The following is a 19,277-nucleotide window of genomic DNA, read 5'->3' as shown; positions in this document are numbered from 1 at the left end:
TGTGGGTTAAATTTGCACAAATAACGTCGACAATTGCAAAATTCTAGAATTCGGGCGTTCAAAACTGTTACATGGTCGAGAAAATATAACATCTGTTGACAATCTTTTCTTTCAAGAATTTGCGAGATACGACGATCACATACACAAACCAAACGAACTATTCTACAAATGGCGTACAATATAACATAAGCAGTTCAATCCCTTTACTCAGTAAACGGTGATTTTCATCAAAACTGTCACTGCGGTCGTTCTAAATTTGTGTGAGACGTCAAGGCTATTATCACACTGGGAGATCAGATACATATGATCTTGGGGTGACTGACTGCCCTATCGTCAACTTTACGACTCTAAAACCACCCTTACAATAAATTATCCCACAGGAAGCCATTTCCAGTTTATCAGATAACTTGACAAGAACAAAGTTACAGCTTCATCTTGTGTTATCTTGATTGTTCCTGAAGCCATCAACTGAGACCGAAATCGATCTTCCATATGAAACTTGCGAAGACACGTTTTGAAATCCCTAACCCTACTTACATTCAAAGATGTTGATCCTTTCTTCAGTAAGTCCGTCTGGATAAGTGGTACAGTGCTACGTGAAAACTGATGTTGTGAAGTACTGTAAACTGCAAGTATAAATGCAAGGGGGCTGATGGGAGTAAGGAGATATTTTGGATTGTTTGAAATAATTGTAAGTAAAGCGAACCCGGACGCACAAACCAGGTGAACTTCGTGCACATGCAGGATGAAGAGCATAGATATCAAAATAATGCAACAAAACAGAACGGTGAATTTCGACAGAATGATTGATGCGTACAGCATGCATATATACACACGAAGATTTTATGCCGCGTATCCCATGCTCGGTATGGTTTACGTGTCTTTCACGATGCTATTTACTATTGTTGACCAAATCTTAATACAAAACTCTACTGCTGAGAAGTAGTCCTTGGTTATCTCCATGCAATTTCTTGACTTGACAAATCGTGTGAACATAGAACGAAAAAAGAGAAACGAAAACGGCTACTGACCCTTGGCCGATGTGACACAGATCATGTTAATGTCTGTCATCAATAACAATGAGAAATGGAAAATTAGGAGACTTCTCTATATTTAGAGGGTCAGTAAACTCGACGAAAGCGAAGTAAAACTCCTACAATGAATAAGCTGGCTTTTTCGTCAGACGTTAGCCTAGCCAGAGACCATGTATTGGTACACCGATACTGGCATATTGATGACGAATAGTGTTTGTCCGACCACAGTACGACGGAAATCCACGTGTTAAATATAAAACGAGTACAGATTTGGCAATAAAAACAGCGTTCAAACCGGAAATAACTGCAGAAAAGGGCTGCGAGTGCTATGTGTAAAACTGGACCAAATATTTGAGACTGGTTTTCCAAATATTTATCCTGGTACACGTCCTTTGAAGAACTCACCTCTGGGTAAAGGGGTTTGACTTTAAATAAACTTTGTCGCCTTCAATGAAAAAAGATAGTTGTAATGTCGCCGCGGTTAAATTAACATAAGATGCGAAATGTATCGACCTGACAATTTTGAAGGTTGAAGAAACAAAATTTCTCAATATTACAGGACTTCCGAAGGAAAAAAAAAGATTGATGATATAACATAAGAGAAATGAAAAATATTTGACTTTGCGAGAATCTGAAACTTTGTGGGGATAGACAGTTCGAAAACTTGCGGCAAGTGATACAATCGTCAATCAGCGAATTGTCAAAATAAAAACATCGAGTGATGATTTGCACCAGGTGGTTTAAGTTTCATGGGGATATGGTTGTAGTGAATTCGCAATGGTCGTACAGCGGCAAAGTTAGGGCAGTGTAGGGGCTGATAGATTACGCTACACCGCTTTGTTGCAAAAGTCTAGATCTACGAATTAATACACGTACATAAATGAACTTTTACGGCAAATCTTTCGATAAGCATGAAATAAATGATGTGATATTATTTAGTCTTACCAGCGTAATCCAGATGTGAGATAGTACGGCCAGTACAACGCATTGGACAATGTTGAAGCGATTTTCGCGACAGAATGTTATTCCAGTGTGCGACTTGAAACTGTACACAGAAAAAGGGATTTGTTCTGGATAAAAATTGACACTTTTTTATTGAAATAACATCCCGCCCGTAAATTTCAAAGAAATACCAAATAAACTACAATATAATGCTGTACCGATTATTAGAATTGTCGTCATAGACAAGTAGGCACAAATACAGCGGCGATACAGGCGACTCTATACAGCCTCCCAACCGTACGATGTTGACTCTTTCATCCCATCAACTTTTCTATATATTACAAAACTTAAAAATTTAAAACATGTAAACAGTTCATAGTTCGCAGGAAAATCGTTGAAATATTCACAAATAATGCTAAAATGATCTTGTTGATAGAAAAAGTGCAAAATACTTCTGAGTAGAAAAAAGTTATAAAAGTATCTGTCAAATTTTCACTCATTATACTGGGTGAAATCTTCGGAACTTCGAGTCAGCTGATCAGAGAGGTAAGCCGAATATCACTGGCGCCGTATAAACCACAAGTACTCTCAATCCTTGGTGATAATCTTGACTTTGATTGTCCATCGAATCAGTGAGATCGTAAGACCGTCTTTTCTACAGATAAACAGATTTGTTGCCCCAATCATCTCAAGAACTTTCAATTCACGTTCAGATGGCAAACATCAAAAGCCGTGCGTCTGTCCGAACACTTTGACTCGGCCATGTCGTCTACATCCGTACATTCAAATTTGCGAAATCAGTTTGCTCGCGCGGTGAGCCAGGTGCCCTTATGACCGCCGAGGACACAGATGTGGAATTTTTGGATCTGGCGCTCGGTGATGGTACTGGAGATCGATCGAGTCCGAGCAACGAACCGGTGGGTTCCAGAAGGGAACTGGCGCCGCCATATTTGGCTTCAACTTCATGTAGTCTGCGGGCCGCCATTTCCTTATCCCTAGCTCCTTTTACTCTCTTCCACTTCATACGACGATTTTGAAACCAAACTTTCACCTAGAATAAATACAGAAATACCAAAAATAATAAAGCTTGCAAAAGTTGGAAAATTCTCCATGAAAAGTTTCTAGAATTTCAGAAAAATATCGCCAGTCTTACTTTAACTCAAATTTCCTAGACAGAAAATATTTCAAGCAAGTCTCGTGCCACATACATTTTCTACAACACAAAGTTGGGTTTTTAAATTTGTTTTTGTCAAAATTAATTACATTTTTCTGTGAATACATGCAGTAGCGGTCACATTCAAGCTTCGATACAGATGATCTATATTTGACATTGTCTTCTGTAGCGGTTTGAACCTGCAAATAACCCAGGATTTAAACAGAAGTGTCTTCAAATATACACGAAAAATCAACTCCAATGCGGACAAATTTGACCAAAGCTTGGAAAGCGGCAGCATCAAGTAAGTTCAAGAGTATCATTGCATAGACTGGTATGGGAGCATTTCTTGACGAAGAAAAACAGTAACTTTCGTTTGCCAACGACTTTGGTAAATTTTCAAGATCTCACAAGGTTGGTAAAATGAAAGGTTTTGTATTTTGTTATATAAAAACGAGAGAATACCATTGCAAATTTATAACTTCGATTGTCCAACTGCAGACAAAAATGATGTTGCATTATCTGTTGGGCAGACGTGGTGATTTTATGGAGCGAACTGTGAAACAAACATATGGTGTGTTACTCTCAAAGTACATGTGGCTGCGCGGCATATAGTTTGTATAGATACTAAAAACAGCTTTCTTGTTTTTGACCACAATCGCCCGTGTGAAATTTACTATATCTCATTATTCTTGTTTACATTTGTCACAGTGAATTGTCTGTTATTGTGAAAATCATGTTGTGAGACGCATGGTGAGCTTGATTGAAAAGTTTCACTGAATCATGGGACAATACGACGTACAGAACGAAGATGCGGATTTGACTACGCAATTAAAGACCGCAGAACAACGCAAAGGCAGTCAGTCATGTCTCTAAAACTAAAGTTGTGTTTGAAAATATAGATAAATGCACGTATTACACCCAAACGGACGTAAAAACACCACTTTGACATTTGAAAAATCTAAAAATATACTTTCGATGATTTTAGCTAGTACTTAATACAAATTTTTTAAGTAAAAAGGAACAAAAAAATTTTACGAGCAATGTGCGGCGTTGCGAGAACCAAATCCTGTAAAAAACTGGCATACTTTTCCGTTTCCTCAAGAAGTTGTCCACGGATGAAGTGGTAAATGGTTAAATTTACGCAGTACCATAGTCATCCTTGGTACATATTACTTTACACGATTTACGATCCAAAATTGTATGTTCAGTCTCATCTTATGGACATCGATAATCCGTCTTGACGGCCGTTACTGTCGTAAAAAATATGTTAAGTTATACGCATAAAATTATCGTACGAGTGTCGTTTGCTTTTGATGATCAGCCGAGTATGCCACGCCGACTACCACAGTCTGTGCGCCAGGCACCAATAGACATATGGACGGGTGGGAAATAAAATTCAAGACATTCCGTGTAAAATATTGGTGTTTTTTTCCAGACAAGTTTCAAAGAAGTATGCGTTTATGGAAAGAAGTCGAGTTTCCAAAGTATGCGACGCGTCAGGGGAACCACACTGAACACTTCTTAATATGGCAAATGCTGCCTATCTTGTATCCGAGGACGAATATAAGCATCTAGTATTTTTGAGAGTTTCCGGTCTCTTTCCTTTATTTTGTTTTATTTTGTTAGGGTGTTAACAGCCGCTACTTCAGTAATTTCATTTCGTTCACTGTTAAATTACAGAAACACGGAAAGGTGACAATCGTGTTGGTAATATTGCTTAGTCTGAAGCGATTGTGACTTGCGCGAACGGAATATTATCGGATTATTTTTTTACCGAAATGGTGCAGGAATCACGATAGTTTCAAGTTGGTAAACAATTTTTATCAACAGGAATGCACGGAGAGAGATATCGGCTAAATATCGCAAATGAATCGTTGAAAATAGTCCATCGAAAATAGCCTATTGGAAAGATCTTGAAAGTAAAATTTTCAATTGTTCATCGATATTTCAGAACTTTGCAGTCGTCCGTACATGATTCGACGTACCATGTTGTTAGCTTACAGATTTTGCAGGGAGTAAAAAAACGGTGTTTTTGAAGCGGACAAAACTCAGCTTGACTTGGGAAAGGAAATGATTCTTTAGCATTGCCTGTGTATGTGTCTCAAAGAATGGATGAAATCAGTCAAGTCGAAGGCAGGCATACAGAAGAAATTGCAAAAATCACGACTGGAGTGGCGGCTAATACAAATAGAAAATACGAGTTTTGGCCAGAGCTTTGCATTGCAAAAGTCATACTACAATGTTCAGATTGTTCATAAGAAATACCATCTTTATTAATTCTTTCCGATTTTCTCGATTCCTCATTTGATTGTTGACATCCAAAGAGAAAAACGAACAAAACTCGGCTATAACGCTCTAAAATCAGGATTAGAAGAGTAGTTACTCTCGAAGTGACAGGATTGAGTTTCTCCAGTTTATTTATTCGCACAATGCAAACAAGATCTATTTTAACTTCAAGTGGAAACCAGTAAGTCTTATTTATATTTCTACTTGGGACGCTTGCAGGCCTCTTCTGCGGGTCCACTACTTACTATTCTATCCTGGCCTGTGCTGTGCGTAGTCGCACACCTTCACAACGACCGCTGACGTCCAGTGGAGTTCATCACCAGACCCAGGCCTCGGTAAAGACGAAATTTCAGTGCGTTGAAAGTTCACCGTTTATGCATGCTGAAGCATCTGCGACTGTTTATACATTGCACATGCGTTTTGTTATCTGTCTCTTCACGAATAAAACGAAAACAGCAAGCGATAGGACCTAAACCGAGCACATGGTAGCCAGAGATCGGCAAAATTACAAATTTTAGAAATAACAGATACCTATATTTGAACGGCCATAGAACAACGCGTTGGATTTACATAGTACATAATGTACACCGCTTGTTGGATGTCCTAAAGTTTGTCTACATTGACAGGACAATTTTTGTGACAGAAGGAAAGGAAGTAATTTATGATGGTGTGGTAATGTCACTGATGACAGAGACCAGAATACGCACAAAGTGACAGATTGACTTCAGACAGACGAACAGACGCCACGACGAAAAAAAAAGGTTTTCCTAATGAATAACAGCTAAACATAAAATGGACGGCCCGCATCGCGTCCGGAGATGTAATATCATTGATTTTGAAAATTTTACTCCCCGGTTTTACGCAAAATAATAAACATGTTATTATTATTATTGCAAAGAAATGTGAAGAAATGGGAAAATTCTACGCAAACTTGCGAGACCGCCATTCGGCCCTCTTCTGTTCGATGGTATCAGACCGCCATTCAACCTTTTTCTGTTCGATAGTATCAGATCTAGCATGCGATCGGGTCAGCTTTCAAAATTACGCGCAATGTATTCGTATTTGAAGGCGGCAAAACAGACTTTGAGTGGATTTTAAACGGTTGAATTAGGTATTGATTAGTATACAGTCTATGTGCATGAGAAGCGAACTTGGCGTGCGGAAAAGCAGATTTGCCGCCCGATGTTTTCATTTCGCTTCAACGGGAAATAAGGTGTAACTTTGAGCGCATTGAACAGTGCATTTAACACGATTTGAACTAATTTAGGATATTGGATTTTCATACTTTAAAATTTCTCAAAAATGGTGGATGGGTGCTCTGTAGCCGATAGTTGCTATATTACAAATTACTCATAAAAAACAATTGTGTAACTTAAAAGGAAAAGTAGATGAACTTACATTTGCAGATTAAACAGACATTACTTCACCATTCAATTATCCCAAATTAGTTCCAATCGTGTTACTTTCATTTCTCTCAGCCAAATGTGTTTAAATTAAATCAAAGTATTGATCCAGCAAACACTACGTATAGTGTACAATGTGCGATGTTGTTATTGACAAATGAATTTTAGTACGGAGAAGAATTAGGTTGTCAACAATAGCACTGAACATAATACCAGGCTTTGCTGACAGCTTTGACACTTAGCATTTCGACGGTGATTTTTGGGTTAGAACAAAATGATGCATTTTAGCCACAGTTCAAAACTATCGGAAAGTACATCAAAAGTAAAAGCGGGTCTCTTAGGATTTTATTCAGTCCGTATACTATTTGAGAAGACAGAGAAGACCCACAATACCGCATACTGACAAACAGAATACAACACACATAGTCTCTTGTATCAACTGAAAATTCATACTCATAAGTGATAATTTTATATAGATTCACACAACAAAGCTCAACATAGAGCACTACTGAAATTCTTTTTACGTTCATAACATATTTGCTATCATTGATTGCATTCATGGTTAATTTCGAGAAGACATTTCATGGCACAGAAAGATACAACAAAACGGCTACTCTCTCCATTTAAGGCAGATTCTTATTCCAGGGATGTAATTCCGTCTATAATGGATTCAAGCCTATAGCTTATGCCAGTCGTTAATCTTAGAGGTTGATGACGAGTCGCTTACTGTGAATTCACTCATTCTTAAATTCTACCTTGCCATGTACATTTCTCAAAATCATGCGCGAGTTCACTCAATTTATCCGACCTGGCCTCGTTTTTCATACATCCTCCCGAGCGGAATCGATGTAAGGGGTAGTCGGTATACTAGATGGGTGGCAACCGAGATCAGAGAGAAACGAGAAGAAAATAAACAAGCATTTGTGGGAGTTGCCTGAGTTGCATGGAGAAACCCCCGCTGATAGCCTGAAAGTGTAAAACTAGACGAGTAACCCAACACTACAGGACAGATATTTGCATAAAATCGAGCCAGACGCCATGGCGCCGAAATCCGACATCTCTCTTACCTGTCTCTCTGTGAGATTTAAAGTGACCGCAATCTCGTATCGACGGAGCCTTGTTAGATAGTTGTGCACCGAGAATTCCTTCTCAAGCTCGCGTATCTGTTCCTTGGTGAAAGCGGTCCGTTCCTTTCTTGGTTTTCCATTCAGATCAAGTTTGTACCCGTCCTCGTTATTTTCATCGCCTTCAAGAAATATAGAAAGTAAACTTTATTGAGGAGTACACAAAGTCGAAAACGTGCAATAATGCCATTTTAACTTGCAAAACAAACGTTTCGGTCGTATTTACAGCTTTGGTGTTATGACTCGGATTGCATGATGGACACTTTGTTCACACATGGTTCCTGAGTTCTTCCACAGTCATGACTGGTTTGGCCTCAGGGTTGAATCGCACATTAGGTTTGTTGACAGTTACAGTTTTGCACTCCTCTGGTCGACGTTCAGCACAGTTAACAAGACGTTAAGTCATTGTCTTACAAATGTCACCAATCATGATTTGCCCTGAACTGGATGTTAATCGTCACAATGAACTTAATATCGTAATCAAGTATTTGCGAATTTTTTGATCGAGAAAAGTGCAGAAAATCACAAAGGCAGCACACCAACATTATTTCGACGATGGCGTGACTGTTGTTACAGCTTTTTGAATTTTCATAACACTTCGATTCATTACTATCGTTGGATTTCTGTCATAACGATATGTGATGAAATGATCCTATTGTACATCGAGTACATTTGTACTGTAAGACTGTCTGTCAGAAGGTTTTGTGTCTGAGGACGTCTTGTTAAGGGAAACATTGTCATTTAGCTGAAAAAACACCCCACTCGGCTCACTTGGTTGATCACTCCATCACCATTTCACATCGAAGGTACACTCGGGAAAACTCGGGAAATGAACTTCTCGAATTCAAACGAAATATACGAGTCATTGTTCTTGAATAAATTCGGTCATTGTTATTGAATAAATTCACATATACTGATTTCAAGCTAAAATTGAAACAGAAGGCGTAGGAATTGACACTAATGCCGATAAAATGGCTTAATGTTGGATTAAATGAAGCTTATCAGCGAATAAAGATGGCAGTGTCTATAATCCAGTAATAACGGAATCTCTAGCAGGATAATGATTGCACGGTTCCCTCTATGCACATGTTTGGCAGCAATTGCAGTATTGCTGTCTACCTATGCTACTGGAAAATTCTTTTCCAAGCATATACGCTAAATGTACACCTCACCAACATCAACAGACCTAGTGCAACTTTGCCGACAAGAGAAGTAATACAGTTATGAATTCTAGCGCAATAGTCAATATCGTGAAAATACCGACTGAACGAATAAATTTCATGAAATAAGGTGTCTTATTTGAATTGATATTTATAGTGACTAAATCTTTCAAATAAAAAGTGCACGTCACTGGATGAGTACAGAAAGTTGACATTAAAGAAACGGCAAGGATCAAAAATGTCTCTTCAATGTAGATCATCTACAGTAACAATTAATGGCTGAACCATGGGTGAAATCTGTACTTTGCTATTATATTCACCTTAAGATTTTCGAGTTGTTGTAGTTTGTAAACAAGGTGTCGCGATGTCAATAACGTTTTCCGCCGTGAAGAGACAGGTTTCAAGATGTTTCGTTCATTCTGATCAAGCTTTGTTGTCAGGCGTACATCAGACATGATGATCCAATGCGATATACAATCGAAAACTTCAATTTGTAAGTTCGAGTTATCCTCGAAAAATCAACATACATCTATCAAGAACATAGTTGCTATAACAACGACTTGCAATAGTGTTCCTTTGTGTATTACTGCCGTTGCACAGATTGTCTGGTTTACTTAGGATCGTTTTCACCAGTGGCAGACTTGAGTTCAAGTTTAACTTGCATCAGTTGCATGGATCCTGTGCATCTGCCGCTCATTGCAATGTGCTGCCTCAATGTTCAGATCCGACAATAACTTGTACGCTGTACTATCTAACAAGATAACTCGATCACACACAAAATGACTTTCGAAAAGCGTTATTTGCACCGTGTGATTCACAATTTACAGCCCGATTATCTGGCGGAAAGCCCTTTTGTCTCCCATACAAGCTTTATGCCTATAATTGAAACACATCTTTTCAAGTTTGCTCTGTTGACTACATATACGTGTCTTGTTTTTCGTTGTAGTTAGCCGTCATACTTTTTTACCATTGAGGTAGAGAGTGTAACTAGTCGATCATTAGTAAAACGAATCGGAACACCAGCGTCTCTTTACAGGAGCATTTATATTCTGTCAGTAACTTCTCCTAACTGATCTGTCAACTGAGAGATAAGAATTTTAATTTTTCACGCTTAAATCTACTCTGCTGTCTAGTTTTAATTGTTCTCATTCTATTCCTTACATGCATCCATATAAATATATATATATATATATATATATATATATATATATATATATATATATATATATATATATATATATATAATGTAAAGTACTGCACTAAGTAATAGAACACTGAACTAAAACTTAATCTTAATCTTACACTTCATGTATTACGCTCATCTTTCCATGGATGGACGGCAATGCTGTATTACAAGAGAACTGTATACATCATCGGAGGGACAGAGGTGACGAAATCCATGCGTGTTCGATTTGAGCAGTTTTCATTTTGTAATCACACGTATGAACGATGTAAAAAGAGTTCTGAAAGGTACGTGGTCGGTATGAAAGGTTGAAAATTGCGAGGATTCCAAGATTGTATTTTGTGAGTTATAAGGAGATCATTCACACACAGAGCTCAAGCAGAACTAGACATTTCACCGGTAAGAAAGTTATTACACATCACAGTAAGCATTCTGAGATGTCTCTATTGTTTTGAACGTTGATCCGTGTTTGTTTTGTGAAAATATTGATAAAGTTAAAAGAAAAAAGGCTTTTGTTGACTATTTACACTCAACACGATTGGAACTAATTTGGGATAATTGGATGGTGAAGTTATGTCTGTTTAATCTACAAATGTAAGCTCATCTACTTTTATTTTTAGGTTATACACTTGCTTTTATGAGTAATATTGCAACATTCAGCTGTAGGGCACCTAACACTTTTGAGAAATTTGAAAAATATGAAGATCCAATTATCCTAATCGTGTTACTTGCAATAGTACTATCTGTGATCTGAACGAACCACTAATTCTGAAGAAAATTGTTATAAAGTTGATATTAAGGAAAGACTTTCTGGGATCGGTGTTACTAGCAATAGACCCTAGGACAGACGGCATGCTTTGAAATGATTTCCCTTCTTCAACACTCGATCGATAACTCTATTTATTTTTCGTCGATAACTAGGTCCCATAAACTTTGACCTCGTTCAGTAATGAAAACAAAATTAGAAACGTTATACTCATAATTAGGGTGAGCCTGTCGGACTCACAATGATATGATGAATGATAAGTTGTCGGGCAAAGGTCAACCTTGGTTACGGTGGACAAAGAAGTCGATATGATCTAGCGTTTCAGCTCTCCCAGATGTTTCTCTCCACTGGGATTATATCTTTGAAATGTTTGGTAATTTTCACACAATGCATTTCAGTTTATTCCGTCTGTTAAGGTTTAAAAAATTTTCTTTTCCGGAGTCGGGTAAATACAACTTTGATGAAGTTCTTCCTCACAGCAAAATATTTACTTGTATAGTTCTGACCGTAACTCATCATTTTCTTTGCCGATTGTTCGCTCGAAAAGCATGTGTTATTAATGTGTTATTAATGACAAAATAGTCTAGCCAAGACACTACAAGCTAACCACAACAGTAAAACCTCTGTGATTCTAAAGCTACAATGCCTTTGATAAATTATTCACAATGTGTCATCGGAACCTAAATGCAGTACACGACGAGGGAGGATAGGTAACCTGTTTTCAAAGCAAGGACTTTCATCAAAGGAACGGAAATATTCTCTCTTTGAAGTTGCCATAAACAATAACAGTACCAAGTACAGCGGTGCTATATCCATACACCTTATATCAATCTGTTATCACTATCACTTTTCTCTCCTAAGTAAGTAAAACGGCTTTATTTGATGAGGTTAATTTGATGATGGTCCGAAAAAACATTTTAGAAAACTTCTTATCTTAAAATTACTCAATGGAGTTTCTGAAACCAATAAAAAGTGTTTACACCAAGTGGCGTAAAGTGCTTCAGAGTCAATAATATTTTCGCTTGGATCACCACATCTCAATTTAAGTTGTCGAGAGAACGCCGCAGCTTACAAGTAAACATGGCATCTCCCCCATGGGAAACATCAAGACTACAATTCGTTCCGTATGTAAGCTTGGCAGCCACTCCCTCCATTCTATGCGAATCGGACTCGCTTCCCGCCGTACCTGCTTTGATTAACCCGTGATATTAACTATGATATCAGTTAATACGTTCTCAGTGTGTTGGCGACATCCATGTGCAATTAATTTTAATTAAAATGAAAGGGTATCGTTGTCCTGCATGCGAGATCACACTGTGTGAGACGTGATTGTAATCGCCACACTTCATGTCGAATTTACACTGATACATCACAGCCACACACAGAAATGAACATGTGTGTACGATATATTTGGATCATATACTTCTCAGGGATAGGGTAACAAAGCGTTGCTGCTGATGAAATGTACACAGCTCGCCCAACCCATGCCGATTTCAATAAATATATCTGATACAGTCTAATATGCTTCGATATGACCAGTTCATCCTAAATAAATTTCGTCCAGATGTACACTAATATTCCTTATAAACTGGACTGTAAACTTTCCATACGTATATGCGGTACACAATATATTTTTCGTACGTGTGTGTACCTTACTAAGAAGACTTACAAGTAGTCAAATCTATCTTATCATCCTACACTCCCTAGGATCTTCACTCATTTAAAGAAGAACTGATACTTATTATATTTCAATTTTATCTTTATTAGATGCCTGAGAATGCGGACTTTAAGACGAAAACCAACATTTTATACAGTCAAATACAGAACAGGCGTCAGTTGCTTAAAACTTATAGTACAATGAAACCTCTTCGAGAGAGAAAAACACAAATGGTTGGGGGTTGAACTTTAGAGTTAAGTCTTTTCTTTATCAGTGAAACTCGGAAGAGACTAACATCTTCCACTATTGTGTTTACAGACTTTGATTTTATCAGGATACTTTCAACGGATATCGATCTGAATCACCATCACAACAAGCAGCAAGGGGCGGTAACCGATGCTGATCGAGTTTTTACCTTATCTTCCGAATTTATCTGATCATATTTTTATCAGGGTTTCATTTTTTAATAGGAAGCCCTGGGCCTATTGTGAATCACGTCTGGTCTAACCGAAGAGTCGCTTCCTCAGTATTCGACACAACATCACGAATACCAGGATAACACCTCTGGATTACATTATCTCGAGGAGGGGAAACTCGTCGGACGACGGCTACAAGCGGATGTGCCAACATAAGTTGGCGGCTTGATGTTAACCAGGCACGCGACAGTCTCTTCACCCTTCTGCAGTCGCCTTAATTTTAATGACCATGGTTTTTATAAGAAAACATATCATGGGTAGAACGACAAGTTAAACAGTACACAAAGATTTCCGTTTAATACTAGGATGATGACACCACATAATCTTGCTCATACCAGGATGTGTATCAGAAATTATTGACGAAGTGTGTCCGGGTTATTTTTTTGAACGGTGAATGCAACGGTGTCGAAAATTTAAAGAAGTGAGGATGTGTAGTGATATTGTAGCGAAATAGAAAATGAAGGTCGAGTGTAGAATGTACATTTAAAGACACTCGCTGATTGTGTCTCTAGGACAGCCGCCCAATGCCGATATTGCGTAGAGGGTTACATGTGAAAACAACAAAACAGATTTCAAGTCTTCACAATATGGTTTGGTGGGAACCATTCTTTGTGAGAACATAAGACTTTTGGATTGTGGTCTAAGAGTGGACGTGCTTACCCTTACAACTCATTGGAAGTGGTTCAGCTGTTCGTGAACACAACCTCGTCTCCAGGCTTTGAGCAACTCGGTTTTCTCTGTATTAAACAGCGAAACTCGGGTTGTTCCATTGTAAGGTCACACAGCTTCCAGTTTTTAAACTTTCTTTGTGTGATCTACACCTGTTCCTGTATATCATTAGATTTTAGTTAGGAAAGTTAGTCGGCCGATTCTAGAAAATTGTGTTTTATAAGCCGAACGTTGTCGTTCGTGTCGTGTCATTCCTTACGATAACAATATCCAGATCAGGGGTTACAGCAGAGCAGAATATTGCAATGAAATGCAGATCTGGCAACTCTAATGGAAAAAAACAAGTCTTGAAACATACCCGAATCTTAAAAATTTTCCCAAAATTTCTCCTTAAGAACGTAATTGCTTTATGCAAAATCTATTCAACATCGGACTCGTCATCTCAAGTTCAGGGGAGATCCTTCTCATTCGATTTTAAACTCTCCTACGCGCAAAGCGCGCGTAAAGAGCGCGTAAATTTCCCAATATACACGACTTTGGCCTCAGTGTGTTCACAAAATAAGATGGAATGATTTGTGCACTGTATTGAGAAAATGGATCATTGTCACTGATTCTCTCTTATGCTTGCTACCTTATCTCTGCTCCTGGTTTGTAATTCAATCAGACTTTATTGTTTTTCCCGCGAGCGGGAATCGGCGCAGTAAGAAGTGAAATTGGTTTGTCCAATTGACCGAGATTGGATTTAATTTGTACACGAGCACAATAATAAACAATGGTTGCTGTTGGTATTAGATTATTCTGAGCTTTACATCTTTAACGGTGTAAAAATGGGTGCTAAGCAATATTTTTTCAGGGAATGACCGCTGACATGTGTCGGCAAAGAGATCTATTTGCGATTCCTCTGCCAAAGTGAGGAGAAAACGAACCATTTTGTGACGTTGGAACTCTAAGCACGTGGGTTGTGGATAAAATCGCTTTCCGTTTCTCGATCTTTTTTCGTTTATGAGCAACAGAAACTCGTAAGTAATGAGAGACGTTAATTATAATGAGTTTAGCGTTAGCCTGTGATTAAGATAAAAAACTAGAAGACGGATAATGTACACGAGCATTGGCAATATCATCTCTTGGCATGGAGGTGCCTTAGAAGGGATCATAATCAAGTTACACTATGATTGTTTCATCAGCAAATCTGTCCCGAACGAGACATTTAATTCTATATCCAAATAATCTCTACAAGATATGTTTATTTCATTATGATTTGCCAATTATTGTTAAAACAGAGCGGCTGATGACTTATAACTTACAAGTTTTTTTTTCTCAGACGGTTTAACTATAATTTTTAAAGTTTAAATATTTAAACCAGTGCATAACTTTGGAGTTACTGGTATGAAAAAACAGAACCTACAGTACAGGTTAGCAAATTTGTCTGCAATACGGGGCAAAGTAAGAGGGGGGTCTCTGAAAAAATTGAGCAAAGCTACTGAAAAGTATTGTTAGGAAGTTCAGCGTACGCCCTCCCCACATTGGACAACTGACCGTTCTGCCACGGTGTAGAAATGGCTTATTTACAAGCAAAGTGACCACTGACCACCACATCTGTATGCCAGACAGCCGATGGACATGGCCATAGACAGGAAAGCGCAGCCGGTCCAGCATAAAGTGAACTGATTGATAGACGTGGATCGGCATTTAAAGGGGGAAAAAAGAATGTCCGGTAAAAATTCTGTTGCTAGCACTTTAGTGTCTCCTGAGAGATCGATGAGATAATGTTGGGAGCCAGTCATCGGCGACTTCATGGCTCTTCTCAATGTCTCGCGTTAATTTTTTCAGCCAGAATACCTGCTTCATTCATCAAAACTAATGAAGTTTGACATATATTCCGCCTTACAGAAAAACAGACCCCACTTTGGCCATAACAAAAGCAGTACTTACAGACAAATAGCAATAATACGGAAAGTTAAAATAGGTTTTATGACTTGGCAGCTCCGTTCATCATTGGAAGCTGCCATAGCCCGACATTGTAAACCAACCCTGTCCGACAGGTATTTAAAAATTACTACGGTGCCGTATCTTCCATAAACTGGAGAAATTAATAAATGTATGGTATTTACACCCATAAACTGTGCCCCTCAACCTCCTAAATCACTCGTTTAGAACCTCTTTAAACGCAGATTCGGTATTACCATCGATATTCTGACCACTCGTGTTCAAAAGATCAGCTATTGTATTACTCCACAAAGTATGTTGTGAAGTCCTAAAAGTAAAAGTAACAGTTTTGAGTAATATCATATCTTTCACCCGGATGTGTACCTAATAATTAACACGGAAATGTAGTTTCTTTTTGTGTTTTGTGTGGTTTAAAAGATGCACTATTGGGTTCATCATCTGAGGAACTCTCACAACAGCGAGTTAAGTAGTGAAGTAGTGGCTGTAAGGAGAACGGACTGGTGAAGGAATTTTGACAAACGTTTTATGTTTCGACTGCCCATGGATGCGGTCATACTGGAAGGAAAGCTGTACTGGGGTTATGAATGAAAGTCAAGCCGTCGTCGCCTGAGGTATTTACTAATTCGTCCTTACGCTCCACGTCCATAATTAGACCACCAAAAGTGCTTTATTTGATTAAGTCTTTAGCACCTTCTGAACAAAACTGATAAGTCACGAAAGTGGAAACCAAACCTATGCACAACAAGAGTCGGAGATTTTTTTGAACATGGGTTTACCTTCAGTGGCGCTGTTACTGGCCTTGTTGTTATTGCTCTGATTGCTCGTCTGCTGCGTCGATAGAGAGGCTCCTTTCGTGGATCGGCAGCAGTTGCTGTCCATACTGTTATTGGCGTTACTGCTGTTGCCCATGTTGACGGAGATAGCGATCGGTCTAGCCGGCGACTCGGCCACGCTCGCCACCGACGGCTGATGATAGTCCGAAATGGTGGCGTTACACGATGCGATGCTGCAGCTGGGGCTGTACAGAGATGCACTGGTCTGTGAGGAGAGAGTGTTTCTGGGCACGTTGTGTATGTTCCATTCTGGCTGATACTGTGAACGAGCCTGGGCTTGTGAGGTAGCATACAACGGCGACGAAATACTCTGGATATGATAACTTGGTATATTTCTCTACAAAATTAAAGTAAGAAAGCAAATGAAGTCGGCGATTCTGCCGTATGTGACGGGGGTTTTTGAATGCAGAAATTCATGCAGTTCAATGAAAGACCTTTCACTGAAAGCGAACACCATAAAATATCTATGAGTACCACTTAACAAATTTGTTGGATGTCGATATGGTACAAGGGAAGTCGATCGAACCTTGCAAAATACAATAACAAACCAATCCAAGATCCATTTACAAGGCGACTGAAGCTTGAGTTGGTAGTTGCGTTTCCCAATACTTCCTGAATAACTAACGTTTTCACAGTAGGTCTAGGAGACCCGACACATGTCTCAAGGCGATGTATGAAGAGTTATTCTCACCTGGTAGGGAACATGACGGGCCGATACATTTGACGTGATCGACGGTGGGAAATGCTGTAAGACAGGCGCACTGCCGACGCTGTATATCGAGTGCTCCATGATGTCGTCCAGGCGTTATTATCACTGACTCAAAAAAAGTTTGGTTTAAGAGATAAATAAAAAAAACCTACTGATGAGCTACAAATGTTTCTGAATGAACGAGGATTCCTCTGACGACAAGATAAGAAGGATTGCTGGCTCAAGCGATCTCGTTGTCTGACGTAGTGTACGATGGATGGCTGCGGTTGGTGGGTTCTATAGTCAAATGAACAGTGCGCCAACTTGTGATGTGTGGAAACTCTACCCGCCGCAGGCCAAGACGTCCAGACCACGTGATTTTATCAGAACCACATGTGAAACTGGCTTGATGCATCGTTAAATCATTTACTCCACTTGGACCTAGCATTACAGAGTCGACTCAAACTCCCATCAACGGAGTCGCCCTGTTGAAACGTCACGATGACTTGATGTCTACGGTAACCCCTCGTGACTTCCTTGCACCCCGGGTCTGGACAACGTAAGGGGGGGGGGATGTCTGGATCCGAATATCTGGATTAGTCATGGGAAAGGCTGTGCGTCCATTCCCCGGATTTCAGAGGTTGTTTACATGTGGTGGATGGCGATAATGGTTACCCATCAATCTAAATGATTTATAAGTCAATATTGTCACCTAATTACAACGGCCAGTGTTGTATTCGGTCCCGGTCTACGATCCTGTGCGTGTCCGCATCGCTGAAGTACGTGACACGGGCGTAAAGAGACATCCAGTGAAACATATGCTTCGGAGTTCTAAGACACTTGAATAAACAGCTTTAGTCATGTTCGTTGTCTAAGCATCTTTGATACATGGCACAGTCTCCGTGTACATCCCACGTACTCCGATGGTCAGCTTCGTGAGAAGAACATCCGTTGCCGGGGCAACGCACGAGTCGTAAACTTTAGGAGGCACGCATCACAGGGGTTGGGACCATACGTGCACTTGGGCGCCGTAGTTTTTACGACTCACGCGGAAATAATCTTCAACTTGAGCAACCGGAGTATATCGATTACAAGAACTCTACAACCCGTGATTAAAAAGAGGCAGGGCGTCGTCCTAAGCGGAGCTCGTGTTTCTGTTTATCTTTTATTGTCAATCATACATCAGTCATTAAGGGATGACACATACCCGAATAAATGTGACAGCAGCATAATTTAGTAGTGGATTTACCGGCCTGAGTTTATTTAAAATTGCGAGACTGTGTAAACGTTTCCGTGGCCGGGAGACCGTTGCCATTCAAGTGAGCAGTACAACTGACAACAAGGCTTCGTAATTTGTCTGACAGAAGCCAAATTGTTATTGGTCTTCCATTGTGACGAAATCAGAACTGAGAAATATGCGTGCAATGAAATTCCTGTTTTTAGCTTCACTTTGGAACTGTACATATCAAAATAAAACATGTGTTCATCATATATAAAATGTTTTGAATGTTTGGAGCAAAAATGTAAGTGAATAACAACTATATGTAATCGCATTCAGAATTTACAGAGGGTATAGCATTAAAACACGCAGCATTTTCTTGATCTCATATATACGTTGTTTCTTCTCATTTTCGAAAACAAACGTCAAGTAAAAATATACAGCGCATAATGTGAGTGTTTAAGCTCTGATTAATAATAATAATAATAATAATAATAATAATAATAATAATAATGATAAATAGTTACCTTCACATGTGAGAGTGCATTGTCTTTCGAAAACCTGAACTTGTTGCGACGATGACGTCGAACGTATAACAACACAGTATAAGTCACGTCAAAAGAGTGATCCTAGCGACAGCACATTAATGTTCGTTGATGTTTGTTAATGTAAGTTCCTCTATCATTTGTCATCTTATATGACGTGCATGAAAATGATGTGATGCCATATTTACC

General features: G+C 39.0%; 1 protein-coding gene across 1 annotated transcript; it reads right to left on the bottom strand.

The window, feature by feature from the left end:
- Positions 1-2,098: 2,098 nt before the first annotated feature.
- Positions 2,099-18,421, bottom strand: LOC139116677 (homeobox protein MOX-2-like). Its single transcript, XM_070679265.1, has 4 exons — positions 17,328-18,421; positions 16,580-16,973; positions 7,889-8,067; positions 2,099-3,027 (listed from the first exon to the last, which is right to left on the bottom strand). The coding sequence occupies exons 1-4, from the start codon at positions 17,424-17,426 to the stop codon at positions 2,746-2,748; spliced, it is 954 nt and encodes a 317-aa protein (XP_070535366.1). The 5' UTR covers positions 17,427-18,421; the 3' UTR covers positions 2,099-2,745.
- Positions 18,422-19,277: the final 856 nt, after the last annotated feature.

The sequence above is a fragment of the Ptychodera flava genome, chromosome 18 (genome assembly GCF_041260155.1).
Source record: "Ptychodera flava strain L36383 chromosome 18, AS_Pfla_20210202, whole genome shotgun sequence".
Classification (NCBI taxonomy): Eukaryota; Metazoa; Hemichordata; class Enteropneusta; family Ptychoderidae; genus Ptychodera; species Ptychodera flava.
This window is presented reverse-complemented; position numbering and strand designations above follow the sequence as displayed.